The following is a 14,892-nucleotide window of genomic DNA, read 5'->3' on the forward strand; positions in this document are numbered from 1 at the left end:
GAGATAGTAGTTCTAGTATCTGCTCCCTCAAAGTATGCTTCGTTGTTGTGCATAATTATGTCATTGTTGTGCATAATTGTATGTCATTGTTGTGCCCTGAAAAACGTCATTGTTGTACCCTGAAATACCCTGAAAAACGTAATTGTTGTGCATAATTTATGTCATTGTTGTGCCCTGAAAAACGTAATTGTTGTGCATAATTTATGTCATTGTTGTGCCCTGAAAAACGTAATTGTTGTGCACTAAAAGATGCTTATTCATATATAAATAAACAACATTTTTATTTGAATATGTTTACAAATGAGATTGAAATGTTAATTTTTGCGTAGTTGTGAAGAAGGAGTCACCCAGACTGAGTTGCGTTTTGTTTAAAGACGATAGCGCGTAATTGCTGTTTCTTCTTACGTCACTCTTCCTTTCGCATATCAAGACATAAGCCGCGTTCTCGGAATTCATGACGCACGCTATTGTGCAACCTCACTTGCGAAATGCCGAATACCGCTTCGCCGATGCTCTTTCCATTAAAGACCGTTCCGAAGTTCACTAGCATTGTGGGTGCATAAAATAAGGAAAGAAAGAAGAAATTATTTCCTTCTGCACTGATTCCAGTGGATGACACCGCTGCTGCTAGTATCATAGCAACAGTGTGGAGGTGGATTGCGCAATAAAAATGGCGTTTGCTAATCGGTTCCATTTATCATTCCTTTTCAAGCTCCAGTTTCTGCTTATCCACCATTCTCTAAAAATACGATATTGTGTAAGGAGAGCAAATGACAAAGATGCCTTGAGTTAGGAAAGTTAAGGAGAAATACTTTTGTTTATCGGTTGTAACAGATATTCGTACTTACAACATTGAGGGTATTTGGTTTAAAATGTTAGTCTGAGATTTTTGTGTAATAATCTCTAAGACACTTTGAAAAATGATATTTTAGCATAATATAAGAGGACGACTTTGGCCTTACCACGGACTACTTTTCCCACATCTTGGGTGGTGGCCACGTGAATCAATAAACTTGTCTTACTGATATTTATTTCGCTTCGTTTGACACAGATTAAGTTTGTTCCGCGTGCATTTCCCGTACACAGTACATCACCATGGATATCGTTCGGTTTAGTCCGCATTGATCTGCCCAAAACTCATTCACTTTTTCGGTCTGCTCATTCCAACTGTTAAGTAGACTAAATATGTGAAAATTAGAAAGTGCAAGATCAGGGCTTTATTGTTGGCATGGCGTTTTCTGTACTTTAAATGCCTGGATGCATTCTATGGTTAATTTACCAACAAGGAGGCGGGCATTGCGGTAAAATTCTTATCATAAACCTTCTTAAAATACCTAAATACGTAATAGTGAAATAATACCCTTAGTTCACATCCTAATACAACATTTTACGTGTTTTAAGCGTTATATCCTAAATTTATGCACTTCGTATAGATAAAAACACGAAAAAATCAACACCTTTAAAGTTTTGGCACATTTTATTTTTGTAAGAGTGATTTGATGTGCTAATTGCGTATCAGTTTTCTCCATCAGCTTTGGAATGCAAACGAGCGAGTACATAAAAAATGTAAAAGGAACATACGAACAGCATCTTTTCGATTTAAGGCATAGTTAAGACGACAACTGAAAAACATTAAATTAAATTTAGACTTTGTACATATTTTAATATTTCTTTGCATTTTCAGTCAGTCATATACACATCTTTAATTACACTCGCATCCTCAGAAATAATGTCCCATTGCATCTATTCGGAAATACTCACTTTCGGACATCACCCCTGTCAGTGTTCTAGTGAACGTATTTAGAATCATTAATTACACGGTGTATACAAAAAAAAGTAGGCAAAGTTTCCATTGAGCAACATGTATATTGGCAGGTATCACAAAAAAAACGGATGGTTCAGTTACATCCATCAAGAGAATCGTCAATCGGTTTTCACAGTTCGGGTCCCGAATTATCTGTAGAACAATCACAAACTGTAGATCATCCTTCCACGAGAGTTCCGAAGACAGGTGACCTACAAGACGGGTGGTTTTAATAGTGGACATCTCTTTGATTTCAAACGGGAGTTTCGAGGGAAATTTTGAAAATTGATATTCTTATTAATTAGCGTAACTAGAAGCGAGTCTTCCACTTTTTGTCTCAACTATTAAAACCATTTTTCACTAGTTAATAAGGAGAGATTCTGTTCACTCGCAACTCCCTGAGTAGATCACAATTTCCTTAAATTATCACAGTTATTTGGAGCAGTACAGTGGGGGGGAAAAAAGAGGTATATTTAAAGCTACGAGATATCACTAACTCTTCGAAGATGCCCATTTATAATAGCTGATAGTTTTATTCCATAAATAATAAATAGTATGCACATCCGAATCGGGATGTCCAAATACTTCGGGCCTAACCATTTTGGAGCTCTTCAACCACTTCTCAATATTTTCTTCTTTAATCCCAAACTTTTGCACGAAGTCCAAGTGGTTAATACCGATCCTTCTGGCTAGAATTCCAGTTATATGAACGTCATCGACCCAAAAATAAGGTACTTGGGAAGATAAAAGGTACAGATTAAACACAACATCGGGGGACATGATGATCCCCCACCCGGAACAGTAAGTAGGGTAGTAACGCCCCGAATATTCCTTGAAACTGACTCTCCATTTGCTTCTTGTGCTTCTCTGAACGTGGGGACTCCTAATAAGCCAACACATCATCAGGTTGATCGGTGCCTTTTGGCCGAAATATTCTCTCAAATACGCGGACAGTTGGTAGATGTCCACAAAGATGTCGTCGTCAGTCTTAAATACGAATTTGGCGTGCCGACAAAAATAAGTAATCCACTTCAGTCCCATCACATGTTTGTAAGTAAGGTTTCTGTAGCTGTCCACAAAGTTTCCTTGGACAATGTCCCGATAATGGTCGTTTTCTTTGGCCAGCATTGTTTTTACGGTCTCGTTGGACGTTTCCCCCACCAGAAAAACCACTCGAAGAAAGTTGTGTGCAAAATTAGCTTCGTTGCCCCAAGTTTGTCTGATAGCCTTTCGTTTATGAAAGTTAGATGGCGCGCTGTGTACAAAGATGGCTATAAAAGGGGCGTTGCTTCCATCGCACTTCCTGTTATTAATATGAAACCGGAAGTTCTGAATATCCACGAGAGTTGTAAAATCGGAGTCGTTGAGCAAAAGTGAGACGTTATAAGCGAGGACTCTTCTCCACGTGGCGTTTATTATCGGGTAGTTGGCTTCGCTGATGCTGTAGTGGTTGAGGAATAAGAGGCAGTTCATGAAGTACATCAGGAACAGGAAAAACACGATTGTCCACATGCCATGCCTACGATCTCTAAGAGGCGATTTCATCTTCGGCCTTTCGACCCTGAAAACGAAAAAGAAAAGTTTAGTATTCCATAAAGTTGATAGTGAAATAAAGTTGTTTAATAGTTTTTAAATTTTTTGTCTGCTTCAAAAGTTTATTTTTTCTATAAGAAAAATCCCGTACACCTATTTCTCACACAAATGACTAAATTTCTAAATTTAGTGGACTCGGGGTTTATGGTTTTCATTAATTTAAAAATAAATGTAATTTGAAAGTGTCTTTAGCAAATTAATTTGTTGCCTTCCTCTTTATTTTATTTTATTAATTTAAAAATAAATGTTAATTTAAAAAACAGAAAGCCTTCTTTGTATCTGTAATAAATTAATTTGTTGCCTTCCCCTGGCATTATATATTTCACCATGACTTGTACGCTGTGCAGTGAAGTTACACACGAAGGCAGCACTTTAGTGAAAGGATAAACTGTAGAGGAGGACATTTTTCTCATTAAACAACCATTTACAATCATCGAAAGAGGCAGAGAGACCAAACTACAGTTCCACCATAATAACAAAGGACTATAAGGTACTCATTGAATCCGTTCTTGCCAGATGAACCCAATATGAGACAGATAGAAACAAATTTCCAGAAATTTCTGCAAGTACTCAAAGTGAACAACTACGATCGGAATTTCAAATTCACAGAATGATGATGTCTCAACACCACCAACGAAAAATCCTAAATGCTGGAAATTGTACACGCAAACAATTCAGCAGAGCGTGTACTCTTATTTATGAGATGAAAATAAAAACTCCATCTCTTCGGAATACACACCACGGTCTTTATTTCCTTAACTGCAGTTGATAAGTAGTAGCTTAAGTAACCCAGTTTCCCATCTGGGTCGTGTTGGTTCTCCTAACTATTCAAATGAAATTTGGCTTGAAATTTACCAGAAGTGCGTTATCGTAAATTAATTTTCGTAATTAGATTTTATCACAAGATGGCCCAGTTTTGGGAGATTAATAATCAGGATGTTATAGATAGTCTTCGGTTGGTTAGTAAAGGATAAACTTTGTGGTCGTCCCTCAGAGATTGATGCTCCCATTTGTCCACTTCCTTCAAGGCTACGGATGACAAATTTGTCATTGAACATTCAATGGATGCTTCCCAACTCAGGTTTGCTCTTTTGAATGGCTGAAGTTTGGTTTAAATAGGTTGGAAAGCTTATATTTTAACTGTTTTATATCTCTACTCCAGTCCTGTACTTATTGGCGAAATTAATGTTAAATTTCTGTCATACGACGCACATCCATTTAGTTTTAATATGCCCTCAGGGGAGCCTTACAGCAACAGGCACGTGAACACTAAAATAGATAGCCACATTATCGGTATGCTACACAGATAAGGCTCTTAGAAAAGTACCCCAAGCGACAGTTAAGCACTAATCCCCCCACCCACTTCCCTTAAAAATAAAATAGTTAATCCAACTATAACTGAGAAAGAGGTATCGCTGCCGTTCGATCATATAATGTCGCAACAATGATACAACACGACTACTAACTCAGTACTGAGCAACAAAAGTAAGAAATTTGTTCTAGAAAGTGGGATTAATATTCCGCTTAGAACATCGTGAATTCTTCGGCACGCATAGCATCGTACGTGGAGTTGAAGGCGAAATTGATAATGCGCTGCTAGAAAGTGGGGTGGAAAAAAAAAAAGGAAGAAAAAAGAAGTATCTTTCCAACAAGGCTGGTGGAAAACAACCCCGAGTAGCGTGACAGCAAACTTGACCCACTTTTGGAAAAATCAATTTTCCGCCCAAAATAGCAGCGGTGTTTTAGCCTAAAGAAATGAAAGTACAGAGTCGCCAACGGATGACAATACTGCGACACGACTTCACTTTTCTTGAGGCGGTACATTTACCGGACGCTAATAATGGTCGCCATAATTGATCAGGTTCAACGAATTTGCGTGGTCAAATCTACATTACCATGCCTTAATTTTAGCTCGATTTCAGTTGAGTCGCAGACTCACTGGAACCACTCCAATCAATGTATACGATAATGTGGATCGCGACTTTCAGGGTGATCACAAAAGTCCTTTTTAGGGCCGAAATTATATACTGATATATGAGCTATCCCTGTAGAATCTTAGAGAGCTCAAGATACATCAAGAAAGTGTCGATTGCTCTATTAAAAACCCTCACACGCTCGAAAAATGGTGCACTGGGATACTACAACCTGACTTCTATTTTAAAGCGATTTGTTTCTATTTATTTCTTATGTTCTGTGTTAAAGACTGCTCACTCCATCTACATACATTCAATGATGTCTTAGTGCGCTTCAAACCGATGTGCTTAAACAGCGATTTGTTTTCTGAAGATAAAAAAACGTCTTTAATGACCTATAAAGAAAATACTCTTAAAGAAGAAGATTCTTAAATCACTGTAGCTAAGAAATAGATTTGTCCGCGATATTTAATTCCCTTTACTCGAAATATCGCATCTTCTCGAGTTTAGAAGGCTATTAATGATGGCAGACTATTTTTATGGCTGACATAAAAAATATCTATCGGCGATGCTATAAAAATAACCACCGACGTTCCATTATGAGATATTTAAAGAAAATATTCTTCGAGTACTTCTCAGGTGTCAACGTATTATCACCGAGAATAAACTCCAAAAAACCCATCTCTTTTCAATGGTGTTAATAGTATATTTTCAGAATAAGTAAGCTATTTTTTTTAGTCGAATAGTAATTTTAAACTTCTTATTGTGCTGATTCTCTAATTTAATCTTTATGTTTTTAAGAAGCTCTCTTATTTGGTTAGAATAATTCTCTCCAGTGACAGCCCACCATTGTATCAGAAGACTGACCTTTGCAGCTGATTTTGTTTTTAATCTTCCAAGGAAGAAACTGGCATTTCTCCACTGCTTTGACTCTTTGGTTTCAAGGTCAATGTGGTGGATTCTTGGCTAATCCTCAATTACAAATATGTTAATAAAATCGGCTCGATTATCATCAAGCGTGTGTTCGGATTGCTGGTATAATTCCTAAAAGAGATGACAGATCTCTTCCAATTATCCTCCCATTATTTCTCTTACACTGTCTTGGTACCTTTCATCTGATTAACGATGCCAGTATGAATTCCACCAGTGTCTATCTAGCGATAGCTCACCCAGTGCCACTCTTCTGTGGATGTCTTCCATACAAATACCAGTAAACTTCAAGCAGTTTAACTGGACATTTCTAAGCTTTCGATGATGCCTGACCATGGTCCTCCAAAAACCTTCCATCTTATAGTCCGCTTTCCAATTTTTGCAATTAATTTGACAGTTTTTATTCGGTTCAGATGATTGGTAGATGGCTCTCCACCATCTAGAAAGAAGACTATAAAAAAATAATTACTGACAGAGAGACCGTCGAAGTTAATATAAAACGTCTTAAGAATATTTCCTTTAAGTACAAGTTTGGTTTTACTTCTAGCTTTATCCTACAAGATTCGCTTTCGATTTTAAATAATACGAAATACCCCAGGGGAAAAAATGATTTTATTTTAAACCTTAGATAAACAACGGCATTATAAATCGCTTATAAACTATTCATTAGAACAAGTTCTACAACAAATACGATGGATTATTGCATAATTCATAAGCTATTGGCGAATGATGTACATCAGACGCACGAGATGCGCCGGTAGCCCTTGTATTTGCAACTGTCCTATAAATAAATGCAGGCAAATGTAATTCGCCATTTACGATGTTATGAGTAATGCTTTTCCATGGTTTCGATGTCCAGATGGGAGATGTATATAAAATGGATTTTTCAATCATTAAAATATTTTAAACGAATCTTTTAAACCCACCAATCCTTGACGAGCCTTGATGTACCGGATGATATCAAATAAACATTCTGCGGTATTAAATAACCTTTCCTTTATAACGGGTACATAGCCTTTTGTGAAAGGGTGTGGTTATCCTGGCAGTTGTTTCGATAGTTATTGCCATCTCATCAGATGCCAAATAGTAATCGATATTCCGTTGATTTAATGATTTTAAAAATGCTTGTATACATTTCTTTAATTACTGCTGCATGCTAAGCGCACTAATTAAGGGGTTTACACCCATTTCTATATAAATAGCGCGAGCAGAAGTTTCTTAGACTATGGCATTAATTAACACGTGTGTTTATATTGCTGGGTATTAACCTAATTACTTCCTGGTTAAATCTAATTAACAGAGAAGGCCGGAAATCCATCCCTTAAGAGAATTAGTAGAACAAGAAATGCCAGGCAACGCAGATAACTGAACATTACCAGGAGAACCACAAAATTTTGCATCGCAGATCGTAAAAGGGTAGAGATTTCCACGCGAACTATAAAGGGGATCCGAATATCCTAGGTTCGGATCCCGTTTCAAAAGAAGGTACTTTTATTTAGGTTGTCACACCTTAACGTTAGTCGCTTGTAATCGACGTTGCTTGTTTTACCCAGAGAAATCTGGTTTTTCATCCCAAGATATGAATACAATTTGCCTAAATCTGGTTTTTCATCCCAAGATATGAACATAATTTGCCCAAATCTGGTTTTTCATCCCAAGAAATAGATATGAACGTAATTTGATTATTAATAATCAGAACCTTCGATTATGAAATGTATTCAACCATGCAGAAGGAATGAGAAAAATAATGGATGAAGAAACGAATGCAAACCTACCAAAAATATAATGGATGATTGCGCAAAAAGTGAAATAAAATGTGGTGCGTGCTGTCTGTCGTTAAAGCATCGCCAACTACGTCCAGAAAGTTCATCAAGTCAAAGCTCTTAAAGATCTGACAACCATTTACTACTTAGCTGCCAAGAGCGAAACAACTGCATTTCTTTTTACTCAGAATCATTTGTTCCCAACATTGAGTTCTGCGTTAATCAATAATTAAGACGAACTGTTCTTTACACCCGGTGAGCGTGCGGTAACTGGATCAGATTAGAAAGGGACAAACCTCGTTTGATCTGTTTCTCGCAGTTGGCCTTGTGGATGTTTTCTTTTTCTCCACCACTGGCCAGGTGTCGTCGGTTAATGAAAAATCTACATTTGTAGGCAAAGAGAATTTATATTTCCCGAACTTAATGAAATTAAGCGAAGAACTACTTGAACTCTTGACTGCCTCCAACTGGAAACAGTAATCACACTCTCAAAGAAGCAAACGGTGAATCTGAGTAGTTCAGCTGATGCAGTTTTCGTATCCAAAAAGAGGCTGAAAACAACTTTCCAGAATACAATAATTCGTGGCTATTTGCATCATTAAATAGTTGGTTATTTAAATACTGTACTCACATCTGAGCTCTACGATCTTTTTATCCATCTTTAATACATTTTCTAACTGTAAAGAAAGCGTCTTAATGAATCTGTGTACATTATGAAAATTTCCTAAACAAAACTTTTGAAAAATGGACTAAACTCCACATTCGTTGATTCCCAATGAGTGCGCTAAAAATGCAAATCTGTTTGGCAATGCATTTAAATTACTTCGTATATTCGGAGAAAGCCGTGTTATTGCGCATCGTTTATATTCATAACCGGGTTTGTATTCAAAACCGGGCGGTTATGATGGATGGGCAAAATATTTACCCCTTAAAACAAGAACTGGCAAAGGCGATGGTCACAAATAGAAATGGATTTGCAAAGGAAAACGAGTTTCTTGCTTCAGACAATTTCGTCTCCGTATAAACAGAGAAATCAGTAACAGTCAGTACATGTATCACTCACAACATTGTGCCTGAAAAGTAACAACTGTGGCCTAAATAAACCAAATGTAATGTGGCCTAAAACTTCCATGTGGAACTGTTTTAAATTAACCGCAAAAAAGTGGCCTAAAACTACCAGATGATGTGGCTTAAATTAATCAAAATGTGGCCTAAAACTACCAGATGATGTGGCTTAAATTAATCAAAATGTGGCCTAAAACTACCAGATGATGTGGCTTAAATTAATCAAAATGTGGCCTAAAACTACCAGATGATGTGGCCTAAAATAATCAAAATGTGGCCTAAAACTACCAGATGATGGCTTAATCAAAATGTGGCCTAAAACTACCAGATGATGGCTTAATCAAAATGTGGCCTAAAACTACCAGATGATGGCTTAATCAAAATGTGGCCTAAAACTGCTGCATGACACTGGCTTAAAACTGTACAATGACACCGTGGCCTAAATTTACCCAAAAAAAAAACATGGCTGGAAACTGCCAATTATTGTGGCCTAAATTAATCGAATAAAATGGAGCCTAAGACCACCAGACGCTGTGTGGTCTAACCTAATCTACAAAATGTGATGGCCTAAAATTGCCAGATAAAATTTGGCTTGAAAGTACTAAACTGCACTCTAAATTGATAAAAAAAAATATAGCCTAAACTGCCACATGACATTGTGGCCTAAATTAATAAAAAAAAAAAAAAAATGTGGCTTAAAGCTATCAGATGGCACTGTAGTTTTTAATTACCAAATAAAATATAGTTTGAAACTGCCAGATGACCGTCGCTTAAATTAATCAAATAAATTGTAGCCTAAAACCGCCACATGACACTGGTCTAACTTAACCAAACAAAATTGAACTGCGGTCTAAATTAACAAAAATGTAGTCTAAAAATGCCACATGACTCTGTTGCCTAAATTAATCAAAAATAGAGCATAAACCATCATATGATACTTTGGCCCAAATTAACCAAAGAAAATGTAGCCTAAAGCTATCCGATTGACACTGTGGCTTTAAATTACCAAATAAAATATGGTTTGAAACTGCCAGATGACTGTGGCATGAATTAATCAAATAAAATGTAGCCTAAAACCACCATATCACACTGTGGTCTAACTTAACAAAATGTTGCCTAAAGCTATAACACTGTTGTAGCGTAAAATTACCAAATAAAATTTGGCTTGAAAGTACTAGACAACTGCGGCCTAAATTAACAAAAATGTAGTCTAAAAATGCCACACGATGCTGTGGTCTAAATTAATCAAAAATATAGCCTAAACCATTACTCTGGCCCAAATTAACGAAGGATAATGTGGCCTAAAGCTAATCAGACGACCTTATGGCTTTAAATTACCAAATAACATATGGTTTGAAACTGCCAGATGACTGTGGCCCAAACTAACCAAATAAAATGTCTGAAACTACCATCAGGTGTACTTTAAATCTTTCAGTGAATTGGCCTAAATGCTACGCTCAACGTATTAATGGATTTTTCGACAATCGGATGACATTTTCCGAATTCTGATGGACTTTTGTAGTAACTTCAAACTCCAAAGATTTTTTTTGCAAATTTCAACAACGCCCTTTTTATCGGGTTTAAGGAAGAGGTAAGAGATTGGGTCGGTGGTGTCGTATTAATTACAAACAGCTGGACATCGATAAAATTGTGTGGTAAAGAAGATCAATGTTTCCTGATCAGCGTCTGCCCTTGAGCAGCACCCACTGTTGGAATGTTTACATCTGTAGCGACTTCTGCTGCAGTAATCGAAAAATCAATGTGCAAAGTTTACCGAAGTCTGCCAAACTGACTGAAATAGAATGATGATGACATACGAGTGGATAAAGTTTGAAATTTTAAAGTGTTTACGTAAATTTCTGTCCGCGTGGAGGGTGAACGAAGGACGCATATTTCATATCAAATAAAAACGTCGTAAAGTGGAAAAGAGTAAAAAATGTTTTTTTTTGCCTATTGAGCGAAGTCGGGTACTGCCACTAACAGTTTAACAAGTTCTGCTTCCATCGAGCGATACTTTTTTTTTGTGAGGGGTAGATAAAACTAGCGGTAGCGAAGTGTAAAGTTCATTGAGGCCGTGATTGTGCACAATGTTGGCATACCCGCCGGTTATAACCGGAGGGGTCGATGTGAATGGGTGTGTGTGTGTGATCGGATATCAGAATCTTTACCTGATTTGAAAACTTTTTTTGGTCAATAGATCTTCGGGTCGTTTAAGCAGCCGTTCGTAAAAGAGAACGGAAAAGTTGCGCAAAGGCGGTTTAAAGCAACCATTTGATGTTCCGCAGACGAAAATAGAATCGTGTGCGTGCACGCGATGACAAGAGGTATTGCAGGAAATTAAAATAAACAATTTTCCAGCATTTAAGGGTTGGTTATATCAACTGTTTTATCAACTGCCATAACAATGTAGCTGTAAATTCCTTCTGCCTGATGGCTGTCCTAGATATATAAGAAGAGACCTAAAGATAGGTGAAGAAATTTGCCTTAAGTAATCTATACAAAAGGACAAGTTATTTTCTTACTATAATTATAATTTCTATCCAAGTGTTACCTTAGTTACCGAAGATTCTCTTCTTAGGAATCTCTGCTCCGACTCTGCTTGAATAAACTGTTTTTCGTGACGTTACAAAGAATTTGCCACTTGTCACCCGATTAGCAAAATCACACGTTAGGAAAACTTCGCGAGTAAATACGGCAATTTAATTATTTCATGAAGTGGATTAGAAAGTAAATGTTTTAGCATTATATATACGCAATAATTATAATTTATTTATTTTTCTACTTTTTATTTTTATTATTATTATTTTTTTTTTTTTTTTGTATCAGGTGGATACAAGCGGTGTGTGAAACTCTATACTTTGATTTGGCCACTCCTCTACAGTGGCGCCTGCAAACTAAGGCAGCCTTGCAGGTGAGACGATTGGTTATGTTAAGCACAAAGTTAAATCGATGAAATGCGTGCGGTTTCCTATGAAACAACAGGTATTCTTCCTCTTCCTTTATTCATAACCTTGTTAAAACTACATCTAGAACATCAGCGTCAGATGCCAAGAACATTCTGAGACAAAATATGACGGTTATTTGTAAATAAGAATTACTTGCATAATGCTATTCGGCTACTTTTTTAAAAAATATACTGTTATGTATTATTTATGAATCATAATTACATACTGCAAGGCACTCGGAGGTAAAATCAATCGGGTCATATAATAGGCCAGTAGTACGGGAAAGCTTAATGGTTAAATTGCTTTCAATTCGATCACTAAACGTCACTAGAAATGTTTCTGGTGCTAGTGGGGGATACCCTATGAACGTCTGTCTGTCTATCTATTTGTCATCGATTGGGGGACAATCGTCTATCCCCTTCAACGTCTGTCGCTAGATCCTGTTTGCAAAATTCGTCCGATAAACTCCTAATCGCTGTTTTGTGCAGTCTGTCAAATGTTTTTGTAACCACCGCCGATATTGTATGTAATAAACAAAATTGTTTCCAACAAACTTCTGTTTCAATGATCCGACATCACGTGACAGTTTTGATTTATATTTGTGTTTATTGAAGGAGCGGTTGACGGTAGACAGCAGCTGAAAATATGTTATTGTTATAGCTGAAAGTTTCAAGATAGCATTAATGCGCATTTATCTGTAAATTGAGGTTTTTTTGGAAATTTCGCCCCTTTAGTCCTGTGTCCATTGTTTATATCTAATAGCATATTCTTTATATGCGTGGTGCACGATGGGACGTATCTATAATTACGATTGCTTATATAAAAATCGAATATTTTATTAATTTGTGCAGTTATGTTTGAAGATGCTTTTTTTTTCGGTTAAAAAAGGGAAAAATAAAATGCGCGGTTATGGGAGATTTCGATTTTCGCCCTGGAAACTCCATAAAATATGCTCAATTTCGTGCCAGATTTATATAACAACCCTAGTATGATATTAGAGTTAAAAGACCGCCCAAAATATCATAACTAATGTGGCCGAGGCAGTCTAGATTTAAATAGGTTAAATTAAATTACAAATTGGTTTCACACGAGTTTCATCATTACTCGATTGTTAAAAAATAAAGAAAAAAAATGCCCTATTATAAAAGTACGTCTCATTATCTCTTTCTTTAAACATTCAGATAATTTCAAAACTGGCAATCTTAGATAAATATTGGAATTACGACCGTTAAAAACTAAATTATCTTAATGGAAAGTTACTGTAGAATTATCTCATTATTGCAACTGATTCTCTACTTTTGCTCGTTGTTTAGCGTAATACAGTCAAACCATTTTTATATGCATTGTTTAGCGCGCGCTGTAGTCAAACCGTTTTTATATGCATTGTTTAGCGCGCGCGCTGTAGTCAAACAATTTTTATATGCATTGTTTAGCGCGCGCTGTAGTCAAACAATTTTTATATGCATTGTTTAGCGCGCGCTATAGTCAAACAATTTTTATATGCATTGTTTAGCGCGCGCTGTTGTCAATTTTATATGCATTGTTTAGCGCGCGCTGTTGTCAATTTTATATGCATTGTTTAGCTCGAGCTCTAGTCAAACCATTTTTATATGCATTGTTTAGCTTTGTTAAATTCAAAAACAGGCGGTCTTCAGACATTCTAAGTACAAAATAAAAAACTAAATACCTTTGTCAAATAAAATCCACAATAAAAATACTTTAATGGCATAACAGATTTACGTTGATATTCTGCTCTTTGCTAGTTTTTTTTTTAAATAGACTGTTTCTTGAACTCGATCTGTACTAAAAACAATCGATTCTTGTACAATTAAAGAATTTCACTCTATTCTTAATGGAATACACAAGCTTCATTGTATTCCTAATTGTTTACTACTAGTGTTCGACGTTCGCAATCAAACAAACACAAATAATAAACACTTTGATACTGTTTACAGTTCGGATGAGGTACACACTCCGAGAACCAACAATACTGCGATTACTTTGAAATGATCTGGGCTTTAATCCACTGCTCAATTTGAAGCCGAGATGGTGGCATCTGAGGTAAGAAAACTTAAACGGTATAACCATTAAAATTTTCTAAGAAAAACAAAAAAAAAAAACAGACAGGTGGTGCTGGCGAATATCGGAACTAATACGCGAACAGAGAGGAGAGTTCAGCTTTAGTGGAAAATGATGCGAAAGGGATTGTTTATCTTTAAGTAGTGGAGAAATATTTACCGACGTAAAGGCTCGGAGATATCAACCTTCCGTTACGGAAACCGGCGGACTAAATACCTAGAAATGTGCGCGTGGAGATGATCAAGCTTACACTTACCCCCCAGTAGCTGGTCCTTCAAAACAGTTCCCACACTACATGCAGTCTCCACACTGATTTACTACACAGTGGCCACGGAAGATAAACATCACCTCTATCCATCGTCGTAGTGCGAAATGCGAGACTTGTGACCACCAAACGGGAGTAACTTCTGCATGGTTTCGCTCTCCATGACTACATGAAGCGGCGCCCGCTTTTGAACGCGGCCCTCTCGTGTTCGCTGACGTCACAATGCCGTAGCAGACTCGGAGGGACTGCTCCTGGCAGCTTCGTTCGGCGCGCAGAGAGCGCAGGGTCCGGAAGCTTAGGAGATTGCTTGCCAATACGCTAAAGGATTCGCGTCTGTTTTTCTCATCGTGTTTGTAAATTGGAAGAGCGTCTGCTGCTGTTTCCGTATTCATAATAACCACCTTTTCCTTTTCGTTCGTGATTCTTATTATTAACCCGAAGGTCAGAGAATGAAGAAAACTTCACTGGAATTTGTTTGGGGGTTTTCGATACGATGTATACCGCGTTGTTAAAAATATTTTGAATTTTCCATTAC

The 14,892-nt window shown here is 36.9% G+C and overlaps 1 protein-coding gene across 1 annotated transcript; it reads right to left on the reverse strand.

Annotated features, from left to right (window-relative positions):
* Positions 1 to 1,689: 1,689 nt before the first annotated feature.
* LOC150075046 (beta-1,3-galactosyltransferase 5-like) lies at positions 1,690 to 14,508 on the reverse strand. The gene is made up of 2 exons (XM_090388283.1): positions 14,349 to 14,508; positions 1,690 to 3,365 (listed from the first exon to the last, which is right to left on the reverse strand). Exon 2 carries the CDS (start codon positions 3,347 to 3,349, stop codon positions 2,297 to 2,299), a length of 1,053 nt encoding a protein of 350 aa, XP_090244409.1. The 5' UTR covers positions 3,350 to 3,365; positions 14,349 to 14,508; the 3' UTR covers positions 1,690 to 2,296.
* Positions 14,509 to 14,892: the final 384 nt, after the last annotated feature.

This window comes from Mastigoproctus giganteus, chromosome 14, assembly GCF_048544385.1.
Source record: "Mastigoproctus giganteus isolate SK-2022 chromosome 14, ASM4854438v1, whole genome shotgun sequence".
Classification (NCBI taxonomy): Eukaryota; Metazoa; Arthropoda; class Arachnida; order Uropygi; family Thelyphonidae; genus Mastigoproctus; species Mastigoproctus giganteus.